Source organism: Narcine bancroftii, chromosome 5 (genome assembly GCF_036971445.1).
Source record: "Narcine bancroftii isolate sNarBan1 chromosome 5, sNarBan1.hap1, whole genome shotgun sequence".
Taxonomy (NCBI): domain Eukaryota; kingdom Metazoa; phylum Chordata; class Chondrichthyes; order Torpediniformes; family Narcinidae; genus Narcine; species Narcine bancroftii.
Genome location: NC_091473.1, coordinates 171,195,354 through 171,208,091, shown reverse-complemented (window position 1 = coordinate 171,208,091; position 12,738 = coordinate 171,195,354). Strand labels below are relative to the sequence as shown.

At 47.4% G+C, this 12,738-nt stretch overlaps 1 protein-coding gene across 1 annotated transcript in view; it reads left to right on the top strand.

Moving 5' to 3' along the window:
* Positions 1-10,134: 10,134 nt before the first annotated feature.
* ninj1 (ninjurin 1) overlaps positions 10,135-12,738 on the top strand; it is a 37,577-nt gene continuing 34,973 nt past the window's right edge. Inside the window, exon 1 of the mRNA XM_069939754.1 lies at positions 10,135-10,579. Within this exon, the coding sequence (XP_069795855.1) occupies positions 10,511-10,579 (69 nt within the window). The 5' untranslated portion in view covers positions 10,135-10,510. The remainder of the gene's footprint in view (positions 10,580-12,738) is intronic.

The following is a 12,738-nucleotide window of genomic DNA, read 5'->3' as shown; positions in this document are numbered from 1 at the left end:
GAAATGAGAGATCAGGAGCAACACAAACTTGCTGGAGGAGCTCAACAGGTAGAAGGGAAAAAAATACAGTCATGGCCAGTGCCAGAATCTTTTGCGCCCCAGTCAAGACTAACTACTTGCACCCCAAAACAATTGCTAACTTCGATTTTCAAAAACAGATGTTTTGTGGAAAAAGTGAAAAGCACAAAACTGAAACAGTTAAATATATTTTAAATTGTAAGTAATAGATACTTCCTGACTTGTGACCCATGCAACTTAAATCCATCTGCACATATGACCACATATTTAAAAATATTATGTCAGAAATAATATATAATTTACTCCGTTTATGTTGCATTTGATAAACTTCAACAGGGATACAGGGCTTGAAAGTGACAAAATGTGCGTACTTATCTTGTTAGTCGCCACACTGGGGTCCATAGGTTGGGTGCGGCCATCTTGATTCCTGTGCACATGCGCGAGTCTTTGGTTGGTGCATGCATGGTGGGTTCACATATTGGAGTTTGGTTGGCGCATGCATGGTGGGGTTCATGTATTGGAGTTCGGTTGGCACGTGCGCAAGAGATAAGGGCGCTGTTACAAGCCAAAAGAACCCCAAAACCCAGAGGCAATAGATATTCACCAAGACAAATGGTTACTTAAATGAAAGTTGCTTTTAATTATCTTTAAATATAAAAATAGAAACAAACTTTAACTGGCAGTATGCCATTAGGCAGGCCAACTGGCCCAGCTTGTCACACACGCGGCGGGGCAGCTGGCCAAAATGGCATCGTCGGAGGTTTCCTCCTGACCTCGACACTGAGCTCAGAAGCCTGCGCTTGGTGACTCACGTGACACCCCGGTGATGTCGGGGCCCCCCCCAGTGCAATTCTCAGCCAGGTCCGGGCTGGGTGTATAAGACCAGCCAGGCAGCCTGCAATAAATCAGTTTTGTTCACTGAACTCAACCTGTCTGGTTGTGCGATCTTTCTGTTAGCAGTGTAGCCACTGCCACAATTGGTGACCCCGACAGGTTCAAACGTCTTTGAACCCGACATGAATGACCCTTCAATCAACGCTACAGCCATCAAGCTTCCTGAGGGTTCAGGAGCCAGAGACCTGGTTCAGCCACGCAGAGGCTCAGTTTCACCTGCACCAGATTTCATCGGATTCGACCAAGTTTTACCATCTGGTCACCGCCCTGGACCAGGCCACCACCAAACGAGTGCTGCACCTTGTTCAGCACCCACCTGCGGAAGATAAGTACGGGACTATCAAGCAGGTGCTCACTGGCTCCCTCGCCTGTCCAGGTGCCATCGTGCCGCTCGGATGCTGCTCCTCGACGCCTTGGGGGACAGAACTCCAATCAAGTTGATTGATGAGATGCTCACGCTCATGGGTAATCACACCAACTGCTCACTCTTTGAACGCATCTTCCTCGTCCATCTGCCTGAAGACATCCGGCTGTTACTGTCCCAGGAGAGCTTCGTCGACCCTAGGAAGGATGCTCAAAAGGCTCAGGAGCTATGGCTCAAACAATTCCAGCAGGTTACGAGTCATGGGCATGACCACACCAAGCCTTCCTCTAGCGCTGTGGTGGAACACCCGGCCCCTGCAGGGGCCTCAAAGATCATAGCTAGAAGCAAGCTATCCACTTCAGGCCTCTGCTTCTTCCACCAGCGCTGGCAAGCCAAGGCTCAGAAGTGTTGTCAGCCCTGCTTGTTCCAGGGAATTGAGCAGGTGGGCAGCTGTTAATGGCGATGGCGGCGGGCAAAGAACACAGCCATCTTTACCTGTGGGATTCAGCCAGCAGCTGACGCTTCCTCGTCGACACCAGGGCCCAGATCAGCGTCATCCCGGCCACAGTTATTGAGTCCTGGAACCTTCCGCGAGGATCTCCCCTCCATGCAGCCAATTCGACGGAGATCCGAATGTATAGAGACAAGACTGTCCACTTCCAGATCAGCCAGCGGAAGTTCTTGTGGAGGTTCACCGTTTCATCCCTCCCAACCGCCATCCTGGGTGTCAACATCCTCCTCACCCACGGACTCCTGGTCGACATTCGAGGTAGGCGACTGGTAGATGCCCGTACCTTCCAATCCGTTCACCTCAACACCTCCCGCAACGAGCAGCTGCAGATGGCCACAGTCAGCATGCCCAAGGAGGAGTTCCAGTGTATCCTGGACGAGTTCCCGTCCCTCCTCAAGCCGCAGTTCTCTGACACCTCACCATGCCACAGGGTGTTTCATTACATCCCCACCCAAGGCCTGCCGGTTCATGCCAAGGCACGCCGGCTCCTGCCAGATAAGCTCCAGATAGCAAAGGAAGAGTTCTCGCATCTGCAGGAGCTGGGGAATCATTCGACGCTCCGACAGTCCTTGGGCCTCACCACTCCACCTGGTTCTGAAAGCCTCCGGCAGCTGGCACCCCTGCGGAGATTATCGATGGCTTAACGACGTGACAGTACCTGACCGTTACCTGATCCCCCACATCCAGGACTTTTACAGCCAACCTGTAGGGCATGAGGGTATTCTCCAAGGTCGACCTGGTGTGCAGGTATCACCAAATCCTGGTGCACCCCGAGGACATACCCACAATGGCCATCATCACTCCCTTCAGCTTGTTCAAGTTCCTACACATGCCATTCGGGTTCAAGAACTTCCAGCACCTCATGGACACAGTGGGCAGGGATTTGAATTTCGTATTCATTTACCTGGATGACATCCTTGTCGCCAGCAGAGACTGGGCACAACACAAGTCTCACCCGCTCACCCTCTTCTCCTGACTGGCCAACTTCGGCCTAAAGATCAATCCGGCCAAATGCCAGTTTGGGAAAGAGTCCATGCAGTTCCTGGGCCATACCATCATGGCCGAAGGAGCTACACCTGCCGCTATGAAAGTCGCTGCAGTCAGGGAGTTCCTACGCCTGGACAACCTCAAGGGGCTACAGGAGTTCGCGGGTATGATCAATTTCTTTAACCATTTCATTCCAGGTGCTGCGTGCATCATGCAGCCACTCTTCGCCCTCATTGCGGCCAAAGACAAAATAATCGCCTGGACTCCAAAGGCCAGCAAGGCATTCGAAGCCACGAAAGATGCCCTCACGAAGGCTACCCTGCATGTCCACACATGCACTGACCTGCATATGGTGCTCTCCGTCGATGCCTCTGCCACGGCTGTCGGCGCCGTCCTGGAGCAGCATGTGAATGGACAGTGGAAACCACTGGCATTCTTTAGCTGACTTCTTCACCCGCCAGAGTGCAAGTTTAGTGCTTTTGATCGTGAGTTGCTGGGTGTGTACCTGACAATGCGTAATTTCTGCTATTTCTTGGAGGGGAGGCCTTTCACCATTTTTACCGACTACAAACCCCTCATTCAGGCGCTCGCTGTGGCAAGAGGTCCCTGGTCGGCACGCCAACAGCATCACCTCTCCTTCGTGTAAGAGTTCATCACCGACATTCAGCACAAGGCGAGGAAAGACAACGTGGTCACCGACGTACTCTCATGACCGGCCATTTGCGCATTGACATCTGGCCTCGACTTCGACCAGCTCGCCCTGGACCAGATGTCTGATGAGGAGACACGGCCCTTCAGGACTGCCATCACGGGCCTGTAGTTCCAGGAGCTCCCAACTCCTCACGGTGAGGGTACCATCCTGTACGATGTCTCTGGGCACCCTGCGACCAGTGGTTCCCCAGCAGTTGCACAGGCAAGTCTTCCACCATATCCATGACCTTTCCCAGCCTTCAGGTCCATGGTCTGTATGGTGGCAGAACGTTTCATCTGGTACAGGCTTCGGAAACAGATTGCAGACTGGGCCAGAACCTGCACCCATTGCCAGCTTTTCAAGGTAAACAGGTACACCAGAGCACCTGTACAAGATTTCGAACACGTCTGGGAACGGTTCAGCCACATACATGTGGATATCGTTGGACCCTTACCCATTTCCTGAGGTAACCATTACCTTTTCACAGTGGTAGACCGCACCACTCATTGGCCCAAAGTGATCCCGATGCCAGATGGCCACGGACTCTTGCTCCTGAGCACTTTTGAATGGTTGGGTTGCCCAGTTTGGCATCCCGATTCACTTCACCAGTGATCGGGGCACCCAGTTCATCTCTGCACTCTGGGCACAGCTCGCCAGCAGGCTGGGGATCGAGCTACATCACACCACGGCCTATCACAAAACATTAGACAGCCAGTCCTCTCCTCTTGCATGAACCCACAGGCCAATGGGCTAGTCGAGTGATTGCACCGCCAACTTGTCGGCTCTTATGGCCTGCCTCACCAGCCCCGACTGGGTAGATGAGCTGCCTTGGGTGCTCCTGGGCATCCACTCGACACCCAAAGAAGACCTACAGGCGTTATCAGCTAAGTTGGTCTAAGGTGCACTGCTAGCCCTACCAGGTGAGTTCGTCAACAGATCTCACAACCCCCAGCAGTCACCACATGGTCTACTTCCCCGCCTCCGGGCCCAGTTGGACTCCTTCACCCCCCAACCCAGACATGGCACACGGGCCTCTTACGTCCCCAGCGAGCTATACTCCGCAGAGTACGTTTTTATCAGGTGGGGCCCATCCACAGCACCTTTACAAAGACCATACAAAGGCCCATACAGAGTCATCCAGTGTTCAGGAACCACTTTCATACTGGACATTGTGGGTAACAGGGAACTATTTACGGTGGACAGGTTAAAGCCAGCCCACCTCGACCCCACCGAGCCAGTAGTTGTGGCCCAACCCAAGAAGCAAGGCCGCCCGGCAAAAAAGGACATTGGCGCCAGTTCTGGGGAGGGGGGTCTGTGTGGCAGTTCGCCATTAGGTAGGCGAACCAGCCCTGCTTGTCACATATGCGGCAGGGCATCTGGCCAAAATGGTGCCGTTGGGGGGGGGGGGGGGGTTTCTTCCCAACCTCGGCACTGGGTTCAGAAGCCCGCACTTGGTGACCCATGTGACACCCCTGTGATGTCGGGGCCCCACCAGTATGGTTCTCAGCCAGGTCCAGGCTGGGAGTATAAGACCAGCCAGGAAGTCTGCAATAAATTAGTTTTGGTCACTGAACTCAACCCGTCTGGTTGTGCGATCCTTCAGTTAGCAGTGTAGCCGCCACTACAAATTTATCTATTATTAACTTGCTTAACCAAACTGAACCCCCTTCTAATTCTAAGCACATGTGTGTGTAATGTGTATATAAGTTCAGAAAAGTTCTTTAGTTCACAGTCCAATCTCACTTCTCATTCCTCCGTTCACTGGTTGCAGGCAATTCTTATACTGAGCACAGAATTTAATATGTACAAAGTTCACCAGGCTTTGGTGCTCGAAAGGTAAATGATTACTGCTCAGGAAGGTTCTTGTAGGTTTTCAGAGATATGTGTTGTTCCAGGACATCCACAAATGATGTACTTCCATCAGTCACCTCAGTGTCTTGCTGACAAAACTTGCCCCCTCAGGGTTCTCCAGATGATAACCTCTTTCTTTCAGATCACCACAGAGTTCCTCTCTGTTTTCGTTATTCCAAGTGAAACAATAGACAGTCAGTCCTCTCCTCTTGCATAAACCACAAGACTGTGACTAGGCCGTCTTCCACACTGGAGCTTCTTGCCAGCCTTTTCTATTTCAGTTGGATGACACTGCTCTCTCTCTCTCTCACACACACACACACACACACACACACACACACACACACACACACACACACACACACACACACACACACACACACACACACACACACACACACACCAAGACTGAGGCAGCCTGTTTCCCTCTCTCTGCTTGCAAAAGCACATGACCCTCTTACAAAAGCAAGTCTTCTGTAGACAATAGGGCACCAGCCTGCTCTTTCATCTGTTGCTTTTGGATAAACAAAAACCCATCAGTGACCTCTCTCTCTCTCTCTCTCTCTCTCTCTCTCTCTCTCTCTCTCTCTCTCTCTCTCTCTCTCTCTCTCTCGAGCATTCTTCAAAGCTCCTGCAAAAAAGTGTGAGAAGCCACTATGTCTCCTCTGTTGCTTTAAAAGACAATAGTCCATTTATTCCCCAACATCAGTCCAATTAACACCTACTTGTGAAGTCTCCATTGGCATTCTTCAAAGTTTATGTAAAGTCACTGTGGACATGAAATCTCTAGGATTTCAAATAAGATCTTAAGTGTTTGTATGTAACCTACTCTAACCTTTCCCAATTTATCTCCCAAAAATATTTCTATATACTCTGTCACAGCGCGAATTCAATATTGTTTGGGCGCTTAACTCTCGTGCCAAGCCTACGGACCTTGGGAACCCAGAACACCGGCTAACAAGGTAAGCATGGACCAGAATGTGAAAAGATTCGCCAAGGTTGATTGACAAATTTAGGAAGCTTTAAGTTGTTATCGTCAAATCAATGATGAAAAAAAGATTTAATCAAAAAGTTTCCTATAAGACTTTGGTACATCAATTTTTGATTACTTTGCTCAAATAAAAAAAAACATTTCAGCACATAATTCATTTTGAACTAAAGGGCACTTGGTAGAATGCACATCTCCGCCAAAGCAAACACAAAATTAAGACCTTTTATTTCACACTCCTTTAACTCTATATACCTTTGAAAGTTACTTGGCATAACCACCCACCATGATAGGACAATATTTTGCTTACAGTCAGGCAGAGAAACAAGCAAAAAACAGACAGTTTATAAATGCAACCTCCTTGTCAGAGGCAATAATCTTGTGAATTGTGTTGTTAAAATTTAAGTTTCAATTTCAGGCACATCAAAATCTCACTTTGCGAGCATTTTCCTTTGCAAATTTTGTCACCAATTCAACCAGATCAAGTGTTGATGCCTGGGCCCGTTCATTTAATATAGCTGCCAAGCCATCTAGTCTATGTTGCAACATTGTTGAGCGTCTGTACATCTTTCTAAGTTGGAACTTTGAGAAACCATGATCACCACTTGCCAAGGATACTGGAAATGTGAGGAGGATTCTTAGAGCAACGGAAACATTGGGCGCATGATCCAGGAGTTTTTGTGGTAGTATGAAGAGAAGTACCCCTTATGGCAGCAGAAACATTGGAAGTTTTTGAGCTAAGGCTCATGTTCGCATCACAGATCTTCAGCATCAATATCTTCCTAAATTAAGATTATTTATGTTTTTATTCTGAATGGATTATACAAATTTCACATGATGTAAAATTACATATGATAGGACTATTCCTTCAAACTGTTCTGCTATTTCCCTCTAAAGTCACAGCCTAAAGAGGGTAGGCACGTGTTGAAATGCACAGTTATTACAACATTTTTCAATCTTCATTGGGATAAGCACCTACATGAATGTAACAAGAAAATGCCTGTGTACTTTCACTTCAGTAAGATTTGTTGTATTTCATCCTCTGTGGGATTCAGGTACTGAAAAGATCATAGTTTACCTGAGTCAGACCCCTGCAATCAAAAAGATGTTTTGGTTCAGAGTTGAAAGAGTAGGAGTTTTTTGTCTTTTGTTGGAGGGATCTCTGCAGTTACCTTAAAATTATTCTTTGAAGTGAAAGACATAGGATTTTGTTTTGTTTCTTTTAATTCTCCAAGTAAATGACATGAAGGCATTTCTGCTTTTCAACAGGCAGCAAAGTGACAGGGTCTCAGAGACATTTTTTATACTGGCTGTAAAATGCTAGGCTGGCATTGTCCCTACTTTAACAACAAATGGACACCACTCATCAGTTACTTTGGTTTAATGTTTGTTCAAGGGAAATTGGGAGGGAATAATAGCACTGAATTTGTCCATTCACTGTTTGACTATGAAGCACGTGTACAATGTTTGCACGCAGGTGAGAGAAACTCACTGATATTCCATCTACTTTCTGCAAAATGAAGTCCGTTTTCAGAATAGTCGAAACATTCAAGCAATCGTTTAAAAAAATTACTTTGATCAGCAATGCTTCCTGCTACTAATATTGAATGATATTATTTTTGTGAGAGCTGATGCAGATATTAATGATGGCTCAATTTTGCTCTGCATTATGAAGTTTCCATTTAACTTTTGTTTAATACTTGCAAAAGTTTAAATTTGAGCATTGAATTTCCACTATATTACACATCCCATGTAAAATTCAAATGAATCTATGAGAAAGTGTTAAAATTCAGATATTAAACTGATGGCTTAGATTTGGGTTGAAACGATTCAGTGTAACCCAATACCAGAAACTGGACAATTGTCACATTATTTTTGATGTCAATTTGCTACAATTACTGTGTGGAATAAATTCACCCACATATTACCAAACAAAACATTCAACTCACCAATAGAAAACTGCAGTTCAAGTGAATGTGTCATTATTAATATTAATAGGCTTGGGTTTCTTTGAAATTCAATTTCAGTACGAGTGTCTTTAATTTGCCCCCATCCCCTCCCCAATTACAGGGGTACGAAAAATCAAGAGTCACTGCCAACAAATGCAGCAAATTTTGTGTGCCTAATGTTGTGGGACATATTGTGAGCCACATGCGCCAGTCAGCACTCATGGGGACAACCATCGCGCATGAGCCTGCCGGCACTCACGCATGCACCCACTGGCATTCGTGGGGACATAATCCATCACGCATGCGCCAGCCGGCCCTCATGCATGCGCACAAGAATAAAGATGGCTGCTCCCAGCCAACAGAACCTGGGATGCCGACTAATAAAGTAAGCACTCTTTTGCACGTTTAACCCCTTCACACTGGTCACCCGGCTATCCTGACTGCGCCCCTCTGAGGTCTGTGCCCTAGGCTGCTGCATAGCTCGCCTAGTGGTAGTGCCAGGCCTGTATATGTATAACCAACATTTTGGGCCTGGCCCTTCTTCAAGGTATAAACTTGATCCCATGCTTCTATGGACGCTGTGTAAACTGCTGAGTTTTCCACCATTTTTGCGATTTTTTGGAATATTTTATTTTGACTTTTTACAGACTCAAAGTAATTCTAACAATCAATAGAGTCTTTTTCAACATTCATAGAATGTGCAAAGTCTATGTTGTTTTCCCCTCCCCTCCCTGCCTCTAAATACATAACCAGACTGATTATACATTATACAAGTAAATACAAATAGGGTTCCGAGCTCCCGCCTAAAAAACTTAAAAAATATGAACAACCTAATTAACTAAATAACCCAGGTAAGAAATGAAAAAAAAACCCAAACTAAAATAAAACAAACTAAAAAAGGGCTAAAAAGAAGACACGCACGTTGCCTGTGCCATGTTCCATTTTGTTCACTCTAATGCTTTCGTACTAAGACAGGTTTTTATAATATCCATATTTCACAGGGAGAGGGAACTTGTCAATCTACATGCCTGTGTATTTCAGATATGGTTGCCACACTTTAACAAATGTGTCATGTTTCCCCTTAGATTGTAAGTGATTTTCTCCAAGGGAATGCAATTCTGGATTGCTTATTCCATTGTGGAGTATTTAATTGGGAGTCGGACTTCCATGTAACCTTATACACTTCTTGACTACTGCCAAGGCAACCTTCGTGAACTGAATTTGATACTTGGACAGTCAAAAACTCACATTTCCGATATCTCCCAAAAGATACAATTCCGGATCTTGTGGAAAATCCACTTTTGTCATTCTTTTTCAGAATGTCCCCCAGTTCTTCCCAGAAGGGTCTCACCTTGGTATTCAGCCAGGTGGTGTGGAGAAAGGTTCCAATCTCCACACCACACCTCAAGCACATTTCCAAAATTTCCAGCTTTGATTTATGTCAATTTTTGTGTGTGTGTGGCGCGAGGTGTACCTGTATCCGGCGTTAATGACCACAATCACACTGTCCAGACACAGGTCTTGCCACTGCTCTGCAATGATTGTTGTGCCCAGGTCCCTCCCTTGGCCTGTTTGCAATTTTACAGCATCTGCAGACTCTCTGCTTCACACAGATAAGAGGAATTGCTTTTCTTGGAGAGTAGTGAGTCTGTGGAATTCTCCGCATCTGGATGCAGGGGAGACCACCTCGTTACATATGCGAGTAGGGGTTTTCAGGGTGACAGGGAAAGGTGGAGCTGAGTGCAAGCTTGGTCTTCATGAATGGCTGAGCAGGCTGGACGTGCTCCTATTTCCAATGTTTTTATGTTATTATATGGCAATGAACTTTCATCTCCGAGGCATAGTTTCACTTTCACTGCCATTCATTATCCAGCAGGAGGGGTGAACTTTCCAGGCAGCAAATCATCCGCAGGGCATTTCGCAGAGTCACGTTGCTGGAGAGGTGACATTTTCCCAATCGGTCAAACGGATCTGAGCCGAAGGCGTTTCCCAGGGTTGGGGGCAAGGGCCGCCAGCGCGTTCAACCCACCAGAACGCTGCAGAAGCGTGGATCCAGCTCCCCCCGATTTGGCCCCGGAGCGGCGCAGCCGATTTGAGGATGTGAGAATGGGCGGTGATCTCAAAGCCCGGGGTGGGTAGGCGTTCACGCTGCACACAGCGGCCCGCAGAGAGCACGACTTCGGCCCGCGGACTCAGGGCGCTGCCAACGAGCGGCACCGCGGCCCGGGGACACTCAGCGCTGAGAGCCAGAGAGCCGATGGCGTCCGAAGGCTACGAGTTGAATGGCGATCCCTTGAACGGCGGCAGGACGGGGAGTCGAGGAGAGGTAGGAGCCGCACAGAGCCTCGGGGAGAGAGACAGAGAGAGACAGAGAGGGATTGAGAGAGGAGGGCAGAGAGAGACAGACAGGCAGAGAGAGACAGACAGGCAGAGAGAGAGACAGACAGGCAGAGAGAGAGAGAGACAGGCAGAGAGAGAGAGAGAGACAGGCAGAGAGAGAGACAGACAGGCAGAGAGAGACAGACAGGCAGAGAGAGACACAGGCAGAGAGAGACAGACAGGCAGAGAGAGAGAGACAGGCAGAGAGAGAGAGACAGGCAGAGAGAGAGAGACAGACAGGCAGAGAGAGAGAGACAGACAGGCAGAGAGAGAGAGACTGAGAGAGAGGGGGGGGGACAGAGAGAGAGAGAGAGAGGGGGGACAGAGAGAGAGAGGAGACAGAGAGAGAGAGAGAGGACAGAGAGAGAGAGAAGGGGACAGAGAGAGAGAGAAGAGGACAGAGAGAGAAAGAGAGAGAAGGGGACAGAGACAGAGAGAGGGGGAGAGCGATGTGTTTCAGCCATGAAACACTGCCGTCACTGACTGGTGCCGACATGTTACATGTTGCAGCCGCGGTCCCAGTTCCCTTTTGGTCCTATTCATCCTACTTAAGGAGAATCGAAACAAATGCAACTACATAAAGGATGTATCCTGAAACGAGAATAAGGGACAGAGTGAAACCGAAAAGTGGCAGAAGGTGGACTTTTAACAAGGTGTTTTGATAACATTCGACATGTTTGCAGTAAAGACTGAAGGGGCACGGAATAAAAGCAGTGGCATCGCGAACAGAAAACGGCCTGTGACAGGATACGTGGTGGGGAGCGTTTCTCCCCGGGGTTGGTGGCAGAACCGTTCATTTTCCCAGTTTCTATGAACCTTGGGTTTTTTGGCCACAGCTTCCACATCTGAATGGCCAGCACTCGGAATGATGAAGGCAGGTTTTTAAAATAGAACATCTGCAGGGGCTGGGGTCTGGGGCAGTGCTGGAGAAGCCCCACAAGGTCGAGGAAGCGATGTTTCGGGCCCGAGCCCCTTCCTCAGGGATGCTGGGGCGGGGGAGAAACAGCCTGACAGGTAAGAGCGAACTGGATACTAGTGAGAACTGGATACTAGTGAGAACTGGATACTAGTGAGAACTGGAATCTAGTGAGAACTGGATACTAGTGAGAACTGGATACTAGTGAGAAGTGTTGGGAACGAGGAAGAGAGCGCAGAGGGCCAAGAAAGATAACTCTGGGAGGACAAGAGGGTGCAGAACTGGAGGAAAGAGAGAGGTTTAATGAAAGGTGGAGGTCAAGTTGATGCTGTGGCCAGAAAGATTAAAAATCCAGTGAGGGTGATTGACAAAAGAACGCCCCAAAAATAACAATAATCTTAGTGAAATACAAGCTCATAGTGGATTCCACTGCCCGGGGCTGAATTTTATCCAGAGAATGCAAGAAATTGTCTTTCTCTGATGGTTTATTCACAGAGCACAAGAAGTTGTGTTTTGGCAGCTGTCACTGACTCATGAGACTGCCAGACTATGCTGTAAGTTTATAAAGAGAGGTATTATTTAATAAAAGTAGAACAGTTTTGAAGAATGGGAGGGAAGGGTAAAGCACTGTGAATCATTAACAAAAAAGAGTTAAAATAAAGTCCTTTAGGGCTCTTTTCCCTTAAAAAATTGTGGTAAAGCAACTTGACAGGATGTTTTTGTGAAAGACATTAATTACGTTGTTATGGAAATCATGAATCAGATGAAGGGACTTCCCACAAGTGGTGGTGGGGGGTTGGTATTGGGGTGTGTTTGGAAAGATCGATTCATGGAAGGGAAGCCTGAAGCCACAACATTCATATGACTTGATAATAAGGGGATTTTATGAGGCAAGGAAGCATGAAAGCAAGAACTAGTTTCATGCACAGACGACTTCTCTTCAGTCATAAACTAAATAGGGTTTTTTTTTCTCTTGGCAATTACATTGAAATTCACTGTTGGACAAAAATGTAATGTTTTCCAGTAAGTGAACTGCCTTTTTAATTTAAATCAGACAGAAAAAAATAAAATCACTACTGCCCATTGGGACCAGTGAGGGGCTTTGTGTCTGAAGACACATACAGGTGTCGATTTGTTGGCGACTTGCGGGTAAGGAAGCCACCCACATAGGCTACAGGCTGCTGGCGACT